General features: G+C 37.7%; 3 protein-coding genes across 4 annotated transcripts; 1 reads left to right on the forward strand and 2 right to left on the reverse strand.

The window, feature by feature from the left end:
• Positions 1-362: 362 nt before the first annotated feature.
• LOC111340509 (ribosomal oxygenase 1) lies at positions 363-8,773 on the reverse strand. 2 transcript variants are annotated; one of them, XM_022947365.2, is made up of 15 exons: positions 8,152-8,768; positions 7,672-7,771; positions 6,699-6,812; positions 6,474-6,580; positions 6,023-6,130; positions 5,431-5,465; positions 5,098-5,192; positions 4,497-4,580; positions 3,940-4,044; positions 3,461-3,553; positions 2,996-3,044; positions 2,641-2,758; positions 2,162-2,261; positions 922-1,008; positions 363-789 (listed from the first exon to the last, which is right to left on the reverse strand). In XM_022947365.2, exons 1-15 carry the CDS (start codon positions 8,718-8,720, stop codon positions 739-741), a joined length of 1,815 nt encoding a protein of 604 aa, XP_022803100.2. In that variant the 5' UTR covers positions 8,721-8,768; the 3' UTR covers positions 363-738. The 2 variants fall into 2 exon arrangements, with proteins under 2 accessions (XP_022803100.2, XP_022803101.2); XM_022947366.2 differs by lacking the exons at positions 363-789; positions 922-1,008; positions 2,162-2,261; ... (1 more) ...; positions 2,996-3,044; positions 3,461-3,553 and adding an exon at positions 3,570-3,792 and having other exon boundaries at positions 8,152-8,773.
• Positions 8,774-8,824: 51 nt separating this feature from the next.
• On the forward strand, positions 8,825-9,813 carry LOC111340497 (palmitoyltransferase ZDHHC22-like). Its single transcript, XM_022947354.2, has one exon. It carries the CDS (start codon positions 8,842-8,844, stop codon positions 9,742-9,744), a length of 903 nt encoding a protein of 300 aa, XP_022803089.2. The 5' UTR covers positions 8,825-8,841; the 3' UTR covers positions 9,745-9,813.
• Positions 9,814-11,407: 1,594 nt separating this feature from the next.
• Positions 11,408-16,130, reverse strand: LOC111340484 (multiple coagulation factor deficiency protein 2 homolog). Its single transcript, XM_022947337.2, has 2 exons — positions 15,935-16,130; positions 11,408-13,269 (listed from the first exon to the last, which is right to left on the reverse strand). Exons 1-2 carry the CDS (start codon positions 16,051-16,053, stop codon positions 12,942-12,944), a joined length of 447 nt encoding a protein of 148 aa, XP_022803072.2. The 5' UTR covers positions 16,054-16,130; the 3' UTR covers positions 11,408-12,941.
• Between the last annotated feature and the right edge of the window lie 1,555 nt (positions 16,131-17,685).

Genomic DNA, 17,685 nt, shown 5'->3' on the forward strand with positions numbered 1-17,685 from the left:
TCACTATCACGTACCAATAGTGACAAGTCACCCTTGAATTAAACCCGATTATTTATTTTCACCATAATATTATCATTATTATCATTTTTAATTGAGACAAAATTATCTTTTTGGTGCAAAAATAAACATCCATCGTTAATTTAAAAGGGTCATAAAGTGAACTGTGAGGTAGACTGACGGGAAAACTGTCAAAGGTGACATATTCCAAGTTGCCATGCATCTGTTTAGTTAATGGGCACATGTCGTCAAAATGTGGTAGGAACAAAAGAGTGGCATAGAAGGGGTCAGCCACTTGTGTCACGAATGTTCTTGCCATTCTGCGCTCGAAATAAAGGCAATAACAATCAACGCAAATCCATAGATCTACGACAGACTTTCCTGGAATTGTATTTAGTTCGTCAAGTAAGCAGTAGAAACAGAATTCACAAACCATCATTTTACTTCGAGCGTTGGAAACAATTGGTAATCACATAAAAAACTTTTGATTTCTAAAGAAAATCTGGTCGCCCACGCAAAAAAGCAAACAAACTAACAAAATACATCACCAACGACATCAACAACAAACATATCAACAAAAAGCCAACTTAACGTAAAAAAAAAGAAATTCTTTTCCCTAAATCCTTTTAGGCAGTTAGTGAGGACTGCGTCTTTTCATCCACAATAACAAATATCCCTTGTTCGCAGACATAGTTATCAAATTGCCGAAGTTATAAGGAAGCGATTTAAATATTGACTGCTTTACTTTCTGACCAGAATTCCTTTCTCGTAGAGCAACGTGACCAGGTCAATCTGAAGAACAAAAAAAAGTCAAAACAAAACAAAACACGAGAAAAAGAATATCAATAAAAGTGTGAGCTTGGTAGAAAATTGAAACGTTCAAATGTAAATAGCAGTGGAAAAGAGGGGAAAAAAGTGTTTTACCGTGTAGTTCATATCTTCATGAGGCAGGCCTTTCACTGCAATGTAATCAGGGTAACTTTGTAAAATGCTCTCTATTATTGGACCTGCCTGAAAAGTGACGAGCACAACAAATTAACAAATAATAATAATAATAATTGTTATAATCATAATTATTATATCAAAATAAGAGCAATTTTCAACAGGACTTATGCGCGATGACGTCAAAACATTTTTTCGCAGCGTCAAACCGAGGCTTGGTGGTGATCGCTTCACATGTTTTGTTGATATTTAGAGAAATAATCAATTCCCCTCGTCTGTTTTTTTTTTTTTTTCACTTTTTGTTCGAAGTGCCTCAATGGTGTAATGCCTAGGGCTGTACAACCTCTTCAGACATGAAAATCAAACGTCCTGGCATCGCTTGCCGCAAGAGAACAAAGAACTGCTTTCGAAATGGCTTGCAAAAATTCGGCGAACAAACACGCCAGTTAATGAGCACTCGAGGCTATGTGGCGACCACTTTGAAGCCGACTGTTTTAGGAAAATCCCGGGTTCCTTGCTTGTCAACTTGAAACCAGGGTCAATTTCCACAAAGTTTTGCTTTGTTCAAGAAAAAACACCGAGGAAACCTCCATCAGAGCGAAAATCGGTCGAACGAAAGCAGCCGACTTCGTACGTAAACACAGCGTCGGACGATCTGCCAGAAACATGCGATGGCTTTGAAAGTGACAACATTGGTGATGGTTTCGCGGTTTTATACCAGTTTGGGTACCCGCGTTTTCCCGCGCTCTAAGCAGTTTGGTTGCTTTTACCTTCTCGTTGGCTCTTAAAAGTATTTTCCTTTCTTATGGTTGGCCATTGTAACTACTTTGGTTTTGGTGCTTTACGGCACCCAATCGAAACGCACTCTTACGATAACTTAAATTAACAAAAGCAGCAAGACACGGTGTTTTTGAAACAAATGCCTTTCTTGGCTGAGCTCAAAACAAAACGGTAGATCAAAAAATACATGTAACTGGACTAACTTCAATTGATCGAAAAAGTTCAGCTTTCCCTTCCAGATTTTTCTTTCCTGTCACAAATTTTCTCTGTCGCTACAATTTTCCTGGTAAATGTTGAATTACACCGAATGCTTCTTATGTTTCTACAAAAAAAAGATTTACGCGGGAAATCACCGCGAGGCTGGCCCAATTCAATCCATTTGCGCATACCCAGCCTTCAGCCGCTGTGTTGACAAAAGCGAGTATTTACTTCTTATCATTACCTCTAAACCAAACTCCAAGCTGTCTAACTCAGTCTCGTGGTACACTCTTGAATTCTGCAGTGTGTGATAGACATGCACGACTTCACCTTCGACAACTAGCCTACAAGAAAATAACAATTTCCAAACCTAATCTACATTTGCATGTTTTGCTTTCAAAAGTAAGGCCAGAGTTGTTTAAAAGACAACAAAGAAGAGGTGGGAAGAGCCGTTGTCTGATCAACGGTATCGGGGCCGCAAACACGAAAAGTGGAACTGGAAAGTCAGCGACACATGGTATCCACGGGGCGAAAATTGTTAAACCTCAAACTAGCACCCGAAGTGCTTCATTTCAAATGAACCCTTTAGCCAACTAAGGAAGCTCTTGATTGTTAGACAAATTCTCCTTGTCAGCACTTTAGGAAATGTACGAAGAACAGTATGGAGACCTTGCACATTGATGATAGGATGTAAAGGGTTAAAATGAGAACGGGGGATCTCACCTTGCTACTCCCTTTCGTGTGAGTCTGACTTCTGTTTCCTCGTTGATAGACACTTTGTCGATAATATTTCCTTCTTTCCACGAAGAATCGTTACCAAAGACACTTTTCTTTGTTTCTTCTAAAATAGAACAATAAGCTACTTTCACTTTAACAGCTTGTAAATAAATCTGGCGGTCATCTGTCAACCACCTGTTGGTCTACTATCGGCCCTCTGATGACCAGCTGTCCATTATGGACCGACAGTTAGCTGTATAACATTACATCCTTAAACAGCCATCTGATCCAATTCCTAGAATTGGATTAGATAGAAGAAAATGGTTAACACTTCCAGATTCAATCATTTTATTTCACTCACCTTCTGTTAGAACTGGAGGTAAAGAATCTCGAAGGACTCCCACAGCAAACTGGCCATTAACAATAGAAAAAGTTAGTAAAAGGAGAAGGATACGCAAAGGAATACCAATTAACCCAATCACTCCCAAGATCTCGTTTGTGATTCTCCTTACTGTCTGCTATACAATTCCTTTGATGCTTGTTTTGAGACTTTGGTATTGGATCAAAGACTTTTTTTTTTCATTATTCTCATCACTCGTCTCCTTGATATTGTATTGAAAAATGTAAGGAGAAATTTTGTCTTGATCACATATGGGTTCAACTTAAAACAAGCCAAGGGAAGGGGAGGGTTGAAAATTTATCAACAGATTCTAAAAAATGAACAATAACAAACTTCAGAAACTTATTTAAAATGCAAGCTAATCATCAAGCAATAAAGTGTAAACAACATATTGAGCAAACAAACTTCTGCAGTGGAACATTTTACCTGGTCAACAGCTGCATCAACTGGAGCATGGGACACTAACTTCATCATGAGTTTTTCCGCTTTCTTCAAGAAATCTGACCTTTCTTTAATGTTCTTACAGAAAAAAAAAGATAGAGAAAAAATTATTTCATGATCAAGAAGCTGGTTGTAAAGGAATTCCTTATTCACTCATGCCAGAAGAGGCACAAGCAAAAAAAGTTGAGGTTTGAGCCCTCAAGGCCTTCCTTGATCTTGCTGATCCATGTTATACTGGACATGTTGGCTTTAACATTCAATCTGAATATTAAGCACTCCATCACCAGAAAAGATCCCTCCTTGACAAGCCAACATCTCTGGAAACATAACATTTCACTAGGTAAAGAACAGATAGTCTGATTTAAAAAGGATACAGTATTTATTATTTGGCAAAGTTGGTTGTGTGTTTGTGGGTTAAAGTTTTAAGTTAAGCAGTTTTTTCAGTTCTTACTATGGCAACTTACCAATTCTGAATTTGCTACACCCATGTAGTCAAGATAATTAAGGGGCAGACCTTGACGGAAATCACGATCTTCTTCAAATGCAACCTGCAGAGCACCTGGAATTAACTGCAAATTTAAACAATAAAATAAAAGTGAGAATGAAATAATTTTGACTTGGCTTTAATAAACAATCCAATTCCTGTACATGAATTTCAAAAAATTAAAAAAAAGGGACAAACTGAAAAATCAAATTATTCTACGTGATGTTAAAAAATTAAAGGAATGAAAAGGACATGCTGAAAAATATATAGACTATGAGAAGTCTCTCCTTTTTGATGGAATCTGTTGTGGCAGTAAAAAAAAAATTCAGCTAAAAAAAAAGAGAATTGATGTCAGCCTGCTGTACAGAACTCCAGGGGTGAGGTGCCTAATTTATTCATGCCTCACTCTAATAATTCTGCATGGTTGCTGACATAATTTTTTTATTTTCACTGAATTTTTTTTTAACTTGTGCAAAGGACCTTATCAAAAGGAGGAACTGCTTGTAAATATTTAAAAAACCATGGGAGGAAGCTCACCTTTTCCATAAAATCCATCCAGGATGTCTTTTGATATGTGGATAGCGTGATGTGTAAAGAATGGGTGTCACTCGGTGTGTCTGCCTAAAAATGATGAAATAAAAACACATTGGATTTATAATCATTCTTCCAGTAACCAAACTTGAGTGGTGCTATTACCAATAATTACAGAGGCTTGAAAGATTAGGGGCAGTCTTAGTCTTCTGAAATATGAATTTTTCAAACAGACCTCTACATGTAAGTTCACATATCTAGGTATGTAAACTACCAGCACTGCAAAGTCAAAATTTGGTATTTCTTGCTAGACATAGCATTAGAGGGATAGGGGGAAGTCAAACCAATATTTAAGCCTCCTGGTAAGTTTATTTTTGGAGATTTCCTGTGCAGTGGTGTACATATACTCCCTAACCCCTTTTCCTTCACCGCAGATGTCTGGCCTGGTCATATAACCAGCTCTTTATTCCGTAAACAGGTTAAATTATGAAAAAATATAGCCCCTGTTTGGCAGTAAGTTACAGAATTAACTTGTTCTTAAGGTTGAAAAAGTACAGGTTCAAATTATGTTTGCCTCTCCAGCACTGCATGCAATAAAATGGCAAACCTGGTGGATTGTCCCCCTTGGAAAATAAAGGACATCTCCAGCAGCAAGTTCTGTATCAAGAATGGGCTCACCAATTTCTTCTTGTGTAAAATTTTCTGCAAAAGGATTCAAAATTGCTTTGCATGAAAAAAGAAAAAATTTACTAATAGTTATTAATTTTTTTCTGTAACTTTTTTTAATCATCAACCAAATCTCAAAAACCTGCCTTGAAATTCACTGATTGATCAATGAAATGTCTGATTGACCAATCTAACTTGGTAAATCAAATGCTGTCCTGAAAAACAATTACCAGCATGTTAAATAGATTATTTCAAATGACAATGAAAAACTTACTGCTAGAATACCTAGGCAGGGCTTCAGCATCACATCTGCAAAAATAGTATTAACATGAGAAATTCCCAACTACAGCTTTATTGCAGTAAATGGCTTAAAGTGTAATCCCGAGAAGGACTGTTGTCGGTGGTAGTAACTGATGTTTCGACAACCTGTGCGGAAGTCATCATCAGAGTCAAGTGAATAGTTGTTGTCAGTAGAATGTTCTTATTTGAGTTTGTGTAAAATGATTGGTCAGTTTTGCCTTGATGTTATTGGCTGCAAGACTGAAGTGGCGTAAATCGGTCGCGATTGGTCTGTTTCGATCCATCGGTAAAGTTAAGCCATTCTGTATGGTTCATTTGTAATGTTTATGTCGTGAATGAGTCATTTGTATGGAGCCAGTAGTAGTTGACACCTGTTTAGGGGAGTCTGTTCTATAGCTGTATTCATGAAAATAACAAATGCAAGTGTAAAACATAACTCTACAATTAAAAATTTCCAACACTATAGCTGTATTCATTAAATTACAAGTGCAAGTGTAAAATATAAATATCTAATTAGTCTGCCTCTGTTCTTGATAGTTCCTATCTCTAAGGTTATTTACATGTACCTTGGATTATACAGTCTCCAGTGTTTCTTCCCTTCAAGTTGCACAACAAAGGCCTCAATGTCATCATAATGTGGGGCAAAGCCTTGAGAACCAGCAGGAGTTAGATAACTAAAGTAAAAATAAACACCATTTTTATTTTATATTAATGCGTTGACTCCCATGAATGATTAACAGGTAACTTCTCCCAGTAATATATTCAGTCTGGTACTCACCCTATCCAGTTAACAGGTAAAGAGAATACTCAAACGTAACAGGTGGAAGTTGTTGTCTTGATTTAATAGCAAATATTCTCTGCCAGATTAGCTAGCTATCCCAAATGACTTTCATACTATTATACAGGCACTCACCTTTCAACGTTATTAAAGGTTGAGATAGGTTTACATTTTGTCACCTGTAAAATGCAAGGGTTATCTTTTATCGAAACAAAAATAGTTAAGAAACAGGAGCTTACACGTTGGCACCAACCAAACAACCAAAATACTCTTGTAAAAGGGATGTCAACTTCCACACTGAATGTGAAAAAGCTTGAGGATTGAGGAAACGAACAGAACAGCCATTCTATAAAGAAAACAAAAATTTGAGTCACTTTTGTTTAAAATCAAACAGAACAGAGATAATCTGTTACTTTTTGGTGCGGAATGTCATACCAAATTAGAATGAGAATTGATATTCCTACCTCATAATAATCCCAAACTACTGGAGCGTGAGCTCTCCCTGTAGGATTATGGGTCTCTCGTTGTCCATTTTTATATGATGTCACATCCAGATTGGTTGAAAATAGAACACGGTGCTGAAAACAGCAATAAAAATTAAGAGGAGAGATTATTGCACTAGAGAAACACTAACATGTAATTTTTAGACTATTCAAACAGCATCTAAAGGAACATATTATAGTTCTGTATTCCAATCACAATGCTGGTAGTATACCTGGTTAGCGAAACTGCTCTCAAAACAAGAGGCCCTCACTGCTGAGGTCATCATTGTTTTCATGCATAAAGTGGCCAAGGGTATTTCTAACTTCCACTGGATGGCATGCTACAGGTAGTTCATTGCAGGCAAACCTTGCCCCTCTCCTCATCCATCCTAATTAGAAGTTTCCTTGTCACTCATCTAGAGTCCATTAATACTTATAGGCAGGGAGAAGCAATGGCATTAGTGCTCATGGGTGGGAGAAGCAATGGATGGGTAACATTTCTCCCCCTCCCCCCCCCCCAAAGAACAGGAAACAATGACCTGGAGAGGGCTGCAACCCTAACAGCTCCCTAAACAAATTGTCCTCACTTCTAGAGCCTAACTCCTGGTTCCCTAAGCACAGAATTATTTTAATTTTCTACTCTTCCTATGTATGTGATACTAATAGTTTGTTGGTAATTCCCCATCCCACCCCACCCCTATCAGATTATGAATTTCCTTATCAGTAAACTGGTATCTATTTACATTCTTAGTTCTTGATCACTAAACATATTCTCCCTGTCATTACAAAGGAAACATACAGAGATCAGGGCAGAGAATATACACACAGATGTTAGGGTGTAAAGGCCTTGTGTGTCTTAGACAGTATCACCCATTTTCAGTCGAGTTTCATCACCACAATTTAGGCAATGCATTTTCTGTAAGGGCCATAAGACTGATAAAATGCTAATATGTACCTCTCTAAGGATAGTATCTAATTCTTTAGTGCTGAACCAGCCATCATTATAGGTTAGATGGTGTCTCTTGATCAACAGTGGTTTTTGTTCCCATACATCACTGCAACAAAAGCAAATGAGAGATTGATCATTAATATATCTACCCAATAATATATGAATACTTTTGGTGGAGAGGCATTTGCACTAGACTTCAGAGGAGTACAGAATATTTAAGCTTGTCTGAGGAAAAATAATAAGTTCCCTAAGAATAAAAAACTCACCATCCTTAGTAAGAGAAGGAGGAATAGAGATACAAAATGGAATGTCTTTCATGATTTATTTGTCTGATATTGACCTTCATTACTCTTCTTTCGCTATCCAATAACTACAGATCTATAGAGTGCATTAAGTATCTGGGTAAAAAAAAAATTAACTTCACGAAACACTGTTCCGAAAACAAATTGATCTGTCCCTGGGGAAAGTAAAAGGTTGAACCTATACCTGAAAAATTTCCCGGGTTTCACTGGACTTATCAGCCAGGAGAAAAGTCTGTCGGCCTCTATATCTTCTTGTTCCGAATTCCACTTGGCTTGCCCCTCCTGACAAGTTTCCTCATTCCCGGTCTCACTATCTGTTCTGTCCGATTTATCAGCGGGCAAACTATGTACAGTCAAGTTACCTGAAGACTTTTCTTGTAAATCTACCCGATCATAACTTCGATAGCCATTCCTCTTCTTTTTTCGGCTGGACAAAGACAGGCTCTGTCTAAGCTTATTAGCTTTGCTAAATAACTTCCCTTTTCCTTTCTGTTTGGGTTCTAGAATGTCTGGTGTCTGCTCCTCGTGATCGAATATTCCATTTGTTCCGTCGTCGTCCAAGCTCTTACTACTGACAAGTAATTTACTTACTTTCTTAGAGGTGCTCTTAGAGGGATTTTCATCGCAAGGCCTTTTCTTTGACCCGGAAGGTTGGTTAGCCTTTTCTTCCTCTTTCTGGGAACTTTCTTCGTCCTTTCCAATCTGCGATTGATACACAGAAAACGCAGAACGTCGTCTAACGCTCGACTTCATTTTTCAAAACGATACTCGTGTAAACTTGATTCTCCCGCGTAATATATCAGCGGATTTTCGCTAACGGTATGCTCATTCGTGTAATTTTACTGAGAATTCTCTTAGGAGTGGTTTGAAGAAGATGGATGCTTCGTCGAAACCAAATAACTTTTCTTGGCAGCAGCTTTATGGAAAAACTTCCCGAGGAACCATCCACGGAACTCACACTACAGGGCTTGGATATGTCGTTGTTATGTTCTTCCTTCTTTTTTGGCTCGAAATTTTTGAAGTGATACCGACGTTGTTTACGGACTCTGTCGAGCTACTGGCGACCAATTTAGCACTTTTTATTTTCATTATGATTAATGCTGCTGGAAACTATTTCTACTTAGTAACGACTGACACATCTTATAAGAAGATGGAACAATTCAGCGAGGGTCGGGATGGAGATTTCTATTGCCAATCGTGCGAACAAAATTCGCCTCCAAGGTCACACCATTGTTCTTTTTGTGACAGGTGTATCGTAAGGCGTGACCATCATTGCTTCTTTGCAGCAGCTTGCATTGGTCACGCAAATGCGCGTTTCTTTGTTGTATTCAATTTTTTTGCATTCGTTGGATCAGCTTATTCGGTGATCATAAACTTATTTTATTTACATCTGAAGATCGGTCCTTTGATTCCTCTCAGTTTTGAGGCCATTTGCAAAGTTGTTCCACTTTTGACAGTTTTTAAAGTATGGAACGGAAGCGTAACGTTGTATTATTTCCTGGTAGTTATAGTGACATGGCTATGTATGGTTCAAAGTCTGGGTTGTTCTAGCTGCTGCCTCTTTCAGCTGACTTTGATTTTCGCTGGGCAGACAACATATGAATGGCGCCATAATAACTTCGTTTACAGCAAAGGCTGGAAGAACAACTTTTACGACATTTGCGGAAAAAAGTGGTATCTCTGGTGGCTTTTCCCCTTTTTTCAGTGGCAAAAGCTTGCATCAAGAGAGGAAGAATATTATGCGCAATATAGTTCCAAAACCTCAAAATATGTCTGAGGACATCATCATGGTAATTGTCAATTATTTATTGTGCTTTCTCATCCAAATATATGCAAAAGTATCTCATCTATGATTGCTCTTCATTTATGTCAAAGAAGAGGAAGTCCAGTTTGAATATGACTTATTCCAATTGAATCATTTTTAAAGTTCCTCTTTTCATAATGGAGGGTTTCTTTTTAGCAAACTTTAAATCACCAAGAGCAAGGGCGTAGCCAGGGGGGTCCTGGGGTGCCCGTGACCCCCCCTTGGTAGGTCTTCTTTAGAGCAAACAACCTACAATATTCAGGTGGCAAAAACACCATGACAATATATTGGCCGTGAAAGCCATTGATATGGGCCTTCATGCCGCGATAATACAACTGAGCCCGCTGATACACGCAGGAGAGCAGCGGTGTAAATGGTGAGTAGCCTTTGTGAACCCCCCTTTGAAAAATCCTGGCTATGCCCCTGAAGAGGGGCTACCTTTTTGTGGTCAAATACAGTGTAACCTGCATTAAGGGGTCACCCACAGGGAATGGTGGGAGGACTGCTAAAGGTTCCACAGATTATGGGTATCATTAGAAAAGGACAAACAATGCCACTTTATGCCATAACTGATAAATCAATGTACCAAATCTTGCTTGACAATACTACTTACTTCAATTTTGGGAGAGAAACATCATGGATTAAAAATTACTTGGAAGATTATTCTCACTTTTTTTTTGGGTGGTTCCGCTTTCAGTGCCCCCATCAGTACGGGTGGAAGATGATAAAAACAGGCCTTTTGGACTTAATAAAGGGTGACAGTGACCACTTAAAAGAGGTGACAATGAAAAATACAGTGATAAAGGGGAAACAAATTTGGGACTTGCACAACTGACAGCTTATATACTACAGACTGACCAATTAAAATGATGCTGGTTAATACAGGTTCAACTGTATTTGTAAGTAGTCTGTACCTTTCCCTTCACCTTATTTTGCCAAAGCCATATTTCTTGCACTCACATTATTGCTTCTCCCTAGTGACTGAGGGCTCCAAGCAGGCTAATTTGTCACTGATTTCATAAGAAAAGACAAGCAACCTAAGTTGATTTAAGTGGATGTTGTTGACACTCTTTGGGTGACTCAACTTGAACTACAAATCTACTTATTACATCCATTTTGAAATCACTAGTGGTCCCTGTAATCTGATTGGCCCTAATTGGTGCAATTTATTCACGAATCGCACCATTTCTTGCTCTAAATTGCATCATTTTATGCTTGACTGAGTTTTTGACACATGACATCGAAGTCTTTCTGTTTTGCATGCAAAATTAAATAAGATGTAGAAGCATTTCTGGTTCCGCTTTTTTTTTAAAAACCGGCTCAGTACTGCATCAATAAAATATTTGAATTGACCTATATTTGACCTATATTTGACCTATATTTGACCTATATCCTGTATTTGGGCGATTTCAAAATGGATGTAATAAAGTGGTAATTGAACCATGTGCCATGCAATGTTGGTCTGAAATCATACTTGTGTGCGAGTTTGATTTGAAATCACGCATATGATTTCAGCCCAAATTGCACTCCACTCAGTTCAGTTACCATTATAAATCAACCAAGGCTGGTGTCGTAAGGCCCTCAGCCCTTGGAGATATCTTGTGTGGAGGGTGCATGATATCAAGGTTTCAAACAATGAAAGAGCAATTTTTTCTTTTATTGAATATTTTAATATTTTCAATATTAGAGTACAAGACTGCAGGCACATAGCACAAAATATCACTTTACATCACACTGATACAATTCACTAAGTTACTTTATCAAGTTAACTATTCTAACATATACTATAGAGAGGGAGTGAAAGGAAGTTTTGCTTGATGTGAGATTGAGTGTTTTTAATTTCATGACCTGTGAACAATTATAATGGCATGAACTGTGAATTTTTTGCTCCTAGAAGTACTTGAATCTTAAAGTTGTCTATCTGAGTTTTCGTGATGTGTTCTTTCAACTTTTTGATGTGTGAGAAACATGTATCAGACCCCCATCTTTGTCCCCCTCTATATAATGCACACAAACACATCCACACACACTTGAATTAAGTAAGGGTGGGAGGGTGGGGGGGGGGGAAGCTAAGGGAATGAGATGCAAGAAGCTTTCCCCAAGTGAAGAATTATTTGGTTTCCTCACTATTCAGGTTTTCTTTTTATTTTGTTTTGACAAAGGAAATTAAATCTAGACAAAAAAAAAAAAAACAAATGAAAGAATTGTTGTTTCATCCGACCTGGTCCTTGATCGTACCGTTAACAAGTATTCGAAACAGCGGTTGTTAATAGAATCTATGCGCATTTGCGCTTGTGCAAACACTTTAACAACCAGGTGGGGTGCCTTAAGGCTGTTAGAACCATGTTCTCTTACACAAGTTATAAACAAACCCAAGTCAGAGAGTCAATGTGTTTTGAAGCATAACCTTTTTTACTCTTTTTTTGATAAAGCCCAGAACAAAATGGCAAAACAACAAGATACCCATTCTTGAATAAGCTTTGTGTCCGAAAAGTCTCGAGTTTTCCTTTTCCTTGCTTTCGTTACCTTTTGCAAATTTCTATGAACACTTCATTTTCCTCGCGCTCACTTTGCGAGACAGTGGTTGTTTCTCATGTTTTCCTTTGAAATTTTGCGCGGGAAATTAACATGCCTTACGTTTGGTTGTGTTAGTCTCGTTACGCGCTCGGTTTGTCTCTTCCTTGTAAGTGCACTACGTGACGTGATTAAACAACAGGGACTTTAAGCAGTCAGGACGGCAACGCCATGGAAGACGTCGATTAAAAAACGAGTTTCTGCTTTTAGTTAGAATTTCGAAAATGGCTGCCTGTGTTTAAAATGCAAATTAAAATAATTTGCCTCCGCGGTTTCGCTTCGCAGACGACGCAAATTTTGGTGATTTCACGTTGTTGTTTTGCAAAGGACGGCTAAGAAATGTACAAAGTTTTAAAACGCACGTGCTGGGCTATTGTTCTGCCAATTAGGTCTATTGTTTTTCCACGTTCTCGTTGCCGTAGCCGTCGTGGTTTGCTTAAAGTCCTTGTTAACGAGTAAGAAGGATTCTATGCTCACGAGCGACATTAGTTTTTTCCGTCTTAATGATCAATGTTCTATTTGAACAACTAAGGCAATGATTGAAATCAGAATTACAGTGGATACGCAGTTTTTTTGGAATGAGTACTAATATTTGGTTAGTCTGCGTGACTTTCTGTACCGTTTACCGCGGCCTTCTTCTGCGATGAGATGTACTCGGGATAGTCAATATATCCGTCAGAGTTTAAATCATCCTCGTCCAAAATGTGGTCTACGGTTCTCGCGTTAGCTTCGTCCGAAGTTTCGTCTTTGTCTGTTATTCCCGATTCGTTTTGATAATGGCTGACGGCATGCATAAGCTCCAGTCCGTCCAGTTTTCTGTTGCCGTCGTAATCATGAAGTCGGAAGAAATGGAACTGTAGGTCTTCATCACTCATTTCTTCTTCTTTGACATCAATTTCCTCTCTCACATGCTCCTTGATATGACTGAAAGTGAAACAAATTTTGGAACTGTGAAAAGCTGACCGTGGAATTACTTGTTGGTGACTGCGCAGAAAAAATTTTTAAAGAATTATGATAATAGTAATTATAATAATAATAATAATAATAATAATAATAATAATTTTTTTAATCAAACTTTATTAACACTCAAAGCAAATAACTATTTACAAGTTAAAAGTAAAAACGACCTAATAGTAGACAAATTTTGGAACTGTGAAAAGCTGACCGTGGAATTACTTGTTGGTGACAAACTGCGCAGAAAAAAATTTAAAAAAATTATGATAATAATATTAATAATAATAATAATGATAATAATAATTTTTTTAATCAAACTTTATTAACACTCAAAGCAAATAACTATTTACAAGTTAAAAGTAAAAACGACCTAATAGTAGACAAATTTTGGAACTGTGAAAAGCTGACCGTGGAATTACTTGTTGGTGACAAACTGCGCAGAAAAAAATTAAAAAAAATTATGATAATAATAATAATAATAATAATAATAATAATAATTTTTTAATCAAACTTTATTAACACTCAAAAGCAAATAACTATTTACAAGTTAAAAGTAAAAACGACCTAATAGTAGTTCCGATTTCAATTAAAATCCTATTTACAATCTAATCCTTTTCATCATCATCAATATTACTATTGTCGATGCGAAAATAAAAATGCGTCTTTATTGTTCAAGAGATAAAATTACACTACCCCTAAAATATTAATCATAATGATTTAATAAATTCACAAAAAGGTAGAAACAAAAAAAAAAGAGAAGGTATATATAAAAACTTAGTAAAATTCACAAAACTACGTTGGACAGGCGGAAGCGTTGTCGAGGGAGAAGTCCAAGTCGATGATATCGAGGGTTCTTCTGATGGATCGTGATCCTCTCAGGCATAGCAAAGCTGAACGAATGAGCGCAAATGACACCTTGGCTCTAATCCATGACATGGTGCTTGCATAGCTCTCTCCCTTCTTATTTGATACTAACTCAGCTAAACGTTAATGGTATATTTTACATTCTGTGCCCATTCCACCGGTTGTACTAAATATTAAAGGCGTAAAAGTTCCTTGTTCGACCTCCATGACCCTGTTGGCATAACGTCAGTGACGTTTCTTCTCATTCTCATGCTGCCTGTAAACTTGCTCGGGAGTCTTTTCGCGGTAGGATTCTGCATTTGGGTGGCATACCCGAACATCAAAGAATGCAGATCTCTGTCGCTCCCAGAAACCTCGGGATATAATTAAATAATTATATAATAATAATTATAATAATAATAATCATAATAATAATAATAATTATAATTTTAATAATAATAATAATAACTATAATAAGCTAATTAAAAACCAAAATAAAAGACAGAAAGCTCTCTCAGCAACAAGAACAACAACATTAAAAAGAAGAACAGTTAAGTTCAAAGTAGTAACAACAGATTAATTAGCGCATGACGCCTTCGTTACCAGAAATATTCTTTATGGTGAGAAAATGTGGACTTCCCGATCTACAGCTAGAGCCACAAAACAATAAAGGCATAAGTGATATAAAGTGAAATAAATAAGTGAAATAAATGGCATAAGTGGAGACGATCCAGTTTTATCAACTGAGTTGATAACGTAAATTGGCCATCTTCACGGTAAAGAATTCAGTTCTAAAGTGACGTTTCGTGCGTTAGCTCTGACTAAGGGCTCTCGCTCGAAACGTAAGCTCTACAAACTCTTTACGGTGGCTATAGATTTACTTCATCAATTCAGTTGATAAAACCAGGTTATCTTTTAATTCCAAAAGGGGTAAGTTAAACTGCGGTGCTGCGTCGATGGGGTGTATTAAAAGATAAGGTAATTTTAGTTTTATCCGACTTATTTGATATTGTAAATCTGGCCACTGTAAAGAGTTTCAAAGCCGGTGTTTCGAGCTATAGCCCTTAGTCAGAGCGACGAAAGGGCTAAAGCTCGAAACTTCAGCTTTAAGGTGCATGCCGATTTAAATTATAAACCGACAGTTGGTGGATATCTTTTAATACCCTATCTTCATACTCTCCTATTTTCTTTCGGGTAAGGAGAATTTTGGAGTTTTTTTGGCTTTGAAAACTCTATATAAAAGTCGATAGAGCTACTCTTAGTTCAGACTCGACGGTCACTTAGTTCACACTTTACACGAGCGCGCTTCGCTCGCGTGGATGTTGTATTACGAAGCAGGTGCAATTTAAATGCTGAAAATTTAAATATCTGAAAGCATGTTTACACAATCATATACACAGACAAAATTATCCGGTGTGTATCCTTTTTACCGGCATTTTTCAAAAAAAGCTGGCAGCATACAAGTGTCGCTCGTCCTAAAAAATGTCTCCCAAAATGTGTTAACACTCCAGGTATTAGATTGAAACAGAGAGGGAAAGAAGTTAAAATATATGAGTAATTAGACAATTCATATCAACCTCCACATAGTCAAGGGGTACGATTTCACACTTACAACGTTACTGCAGCAATTCCCGATTGAAATGGATATATATATTTATGTGATATTTAAATTTCAATACTTAATCTTTTAGGTGCCAACTGCTTGGTACTCAAAACCATAGAGATGCTCGAAGTGCACATAAGCATTTCAGCTGCCGTTAAGTTTGGTAGTTGTGGATGTAAAGATACTCACTCTCGATCGTGCGTGACTTTGGAATCGTGTAGAACTGACTTGGCCGCTTCATCAGAAAGCGCGAAAGAACCGAGAAAAGCAAAAACGAGAATACATGCCACGTCAAAGGTTGCCATCATTCTTTTTGATGTTGGTGTGTCACGATATTTTGTAAACCCGGGCAAATGTACTTATGCTAATTCACCTACTTAGTTCGTTAATGTCTGCACTATTATAAACTTCATTTTAATATCGGCTGTCTGGTCGAGACTACGTGTGAAGTTCCGATTGGTAAAAACTACAAAGGGATATCAAGAACAATTGAATTTCATTGCTTTAGTGCTGTTCTCTATTGCAAATAGTCTGAAGGTGTGTCCAGAATCTCCTTTTCTCAAGCCACAAATAATAAATTTGCGTCAGTTTAAGGAATTTTAAAGATTCTTATAATCAAGTGACTCGAGCTATCTGGGCCTAGTTATTGATTCGTGTAGAGGCGCAACACACCTCTATCACAATGGGTTAGTGATAGAGGTGTGTTGCGATGCAGTTTTTTATGGTTGTTATAAGGAGAATTTTGTCTAACAATCCAAAGCTTCTTGAGTTTCGCGATCATTTCTTCATTCTCATGACTTTAAAGTTTGATCCAGAGGTGATATTGTCGGGAGAAGCTGAGGTTTTTAAAAAAAAGAATTAAGGGTGGTAGTTTTTCGTGCGCGCGATGAAAGTAATGAAGGCGTTGGACCTGGGAAACAAGAGGTAATGAGAGCTGATTCTCTTCTCGACTCTGCCTTTTGAAACTTCAACAAAAACAGTCAGCTGCCCTAATTAAGTGATGGCACTTGACTCTTGAGATGATGACTTCCGCACAGGTTATCGAAACGTCAGTCACTACCACCATGACAACAGTCCTTCTCAGGACTACACTCACCCAGACGATCACACTACACTTTCACCTGAGAAGATATGTTGTCAGTAGAAGTAAGCAACGATTCGACAACCTATATGTAAATCATCACGACTTATCAGAGTCGAGTGTTTACCTGCATTCAATTTCCGCACTCGAGTTTGAAGTGTAGTGCGATGAAAACAGTTCTTTCATGGCAAGTGTGCTGATATTAAAATAAATGGCCAAAATCCGGACACGATCCTATCTGAGCAAAAATGTAGCATAACTGAGCAACAAATCGAATATCGTAGCTGGAATTAGCTGCGTGCTATTGTAAAAAAGCCATCTTAGCCTTGTTTTTTTAGTACGAATTATGTTTAGCTTCAGCACTTTAGGTCTGTCCACCTAAGAGGGTACGCGGGGGATTTAACAGTCAGCGGTAGACTCAGCTGCGACTCTTATTCACTCCTTTATCAGTAGCCGAATAGACTACTGTAAGAGTCTATTATACGGTGTGCCCAAGTGCCATATTGACAAACTGCAGAGAGTTCAAAACGCAGCCGCCAGACTTGTTGTTATGCAGGGCAAATTTTGCCACATAACACCGGTGCTCCGTCAGCTGCATTGGCTTCCTGTCTCATTTCGTATTAATTTTCAGGTTCTACTCTTAACTTTCAATGCCATTCGCAAATCCGCACCGTCCTATATCAATGATCTTGTCAAAATTAAGCCTTTAAATTCAAGATATGGACTGCGTTCTAATGACGGAATACTGCTATCTTACCCGAATTTTAACTTTAAAAACCCTAGGCGACCGTGCTTTCTTTGTTTCGGCGCCGAAACTCTGGAATGATTTACCTTCGGAAATTAGAATGGCTAAATCTGT

Source organism: Stylophora pistillata, chromosome 6 (genome assembly GCF_964205215.1).
Source record: "Stylophora pistillata chromosome 6, jaStyPist1.2, whole genome shotgun sequence".
Classification (NCBI taxonomy): Eukaryota; Metazoa; Cnidaria; class Anthozoa; order Scleractinia; family Pocilloporidae; genus Stylophora; species Stylophora pistillata.

What these genes read in the sequence shown, in the direction of transcription:
- LOC111340509 (XM_022947365.2), bottom strand. Translation starts at nt 8,720, where the DNA reads ATGAAGTCGAGCGTTAGACGACGTTCTGCGTTTTCTGTGTATCAATCG. An exon ending in TGGAGACTGTATAATCCAAG is followed by an intron (nt 5,466 to 6,022) that starts GTACATGTAAAT and finishes CTATTTTTGCAG; the next exon opens with ATGTGATGCTGAAGCCCTGC. An exon ending in ACACGAAAGGGAGTAGCAAG is followed by an intron (nt 2,262 to 2,640) that starts GTGAGATCCCCC and finishes ATTTTCTTGTAG; the next exon opens with GCTAGTTGTCGAAGGTGAAG.
- LOC111340497 (XM_022947354.2), top strand. Translation starts at nt 8,842, where the DNA reads ATGGATGCTTCGTCGAAACCAAATAACTTTTCTTGGCAGCAGCTTTAT.
- LOC111340484 (XM_022947337.2), bottom strand. Translation starts at nt 16,053, where the DNA reads ATGATGGCAACCTTTGACGTGGCATGTATTCTCGTTTTTGCTTTTCTC. An exon ending in AAAGTCACGCACGATCGAGA is followed by an intron (nt 13,270 to 15,934) that starts GTGAGTATCTTT and finishes TTTCACTTTCAG; the next exon opens with TCATATCAAGGAGCATGTGA.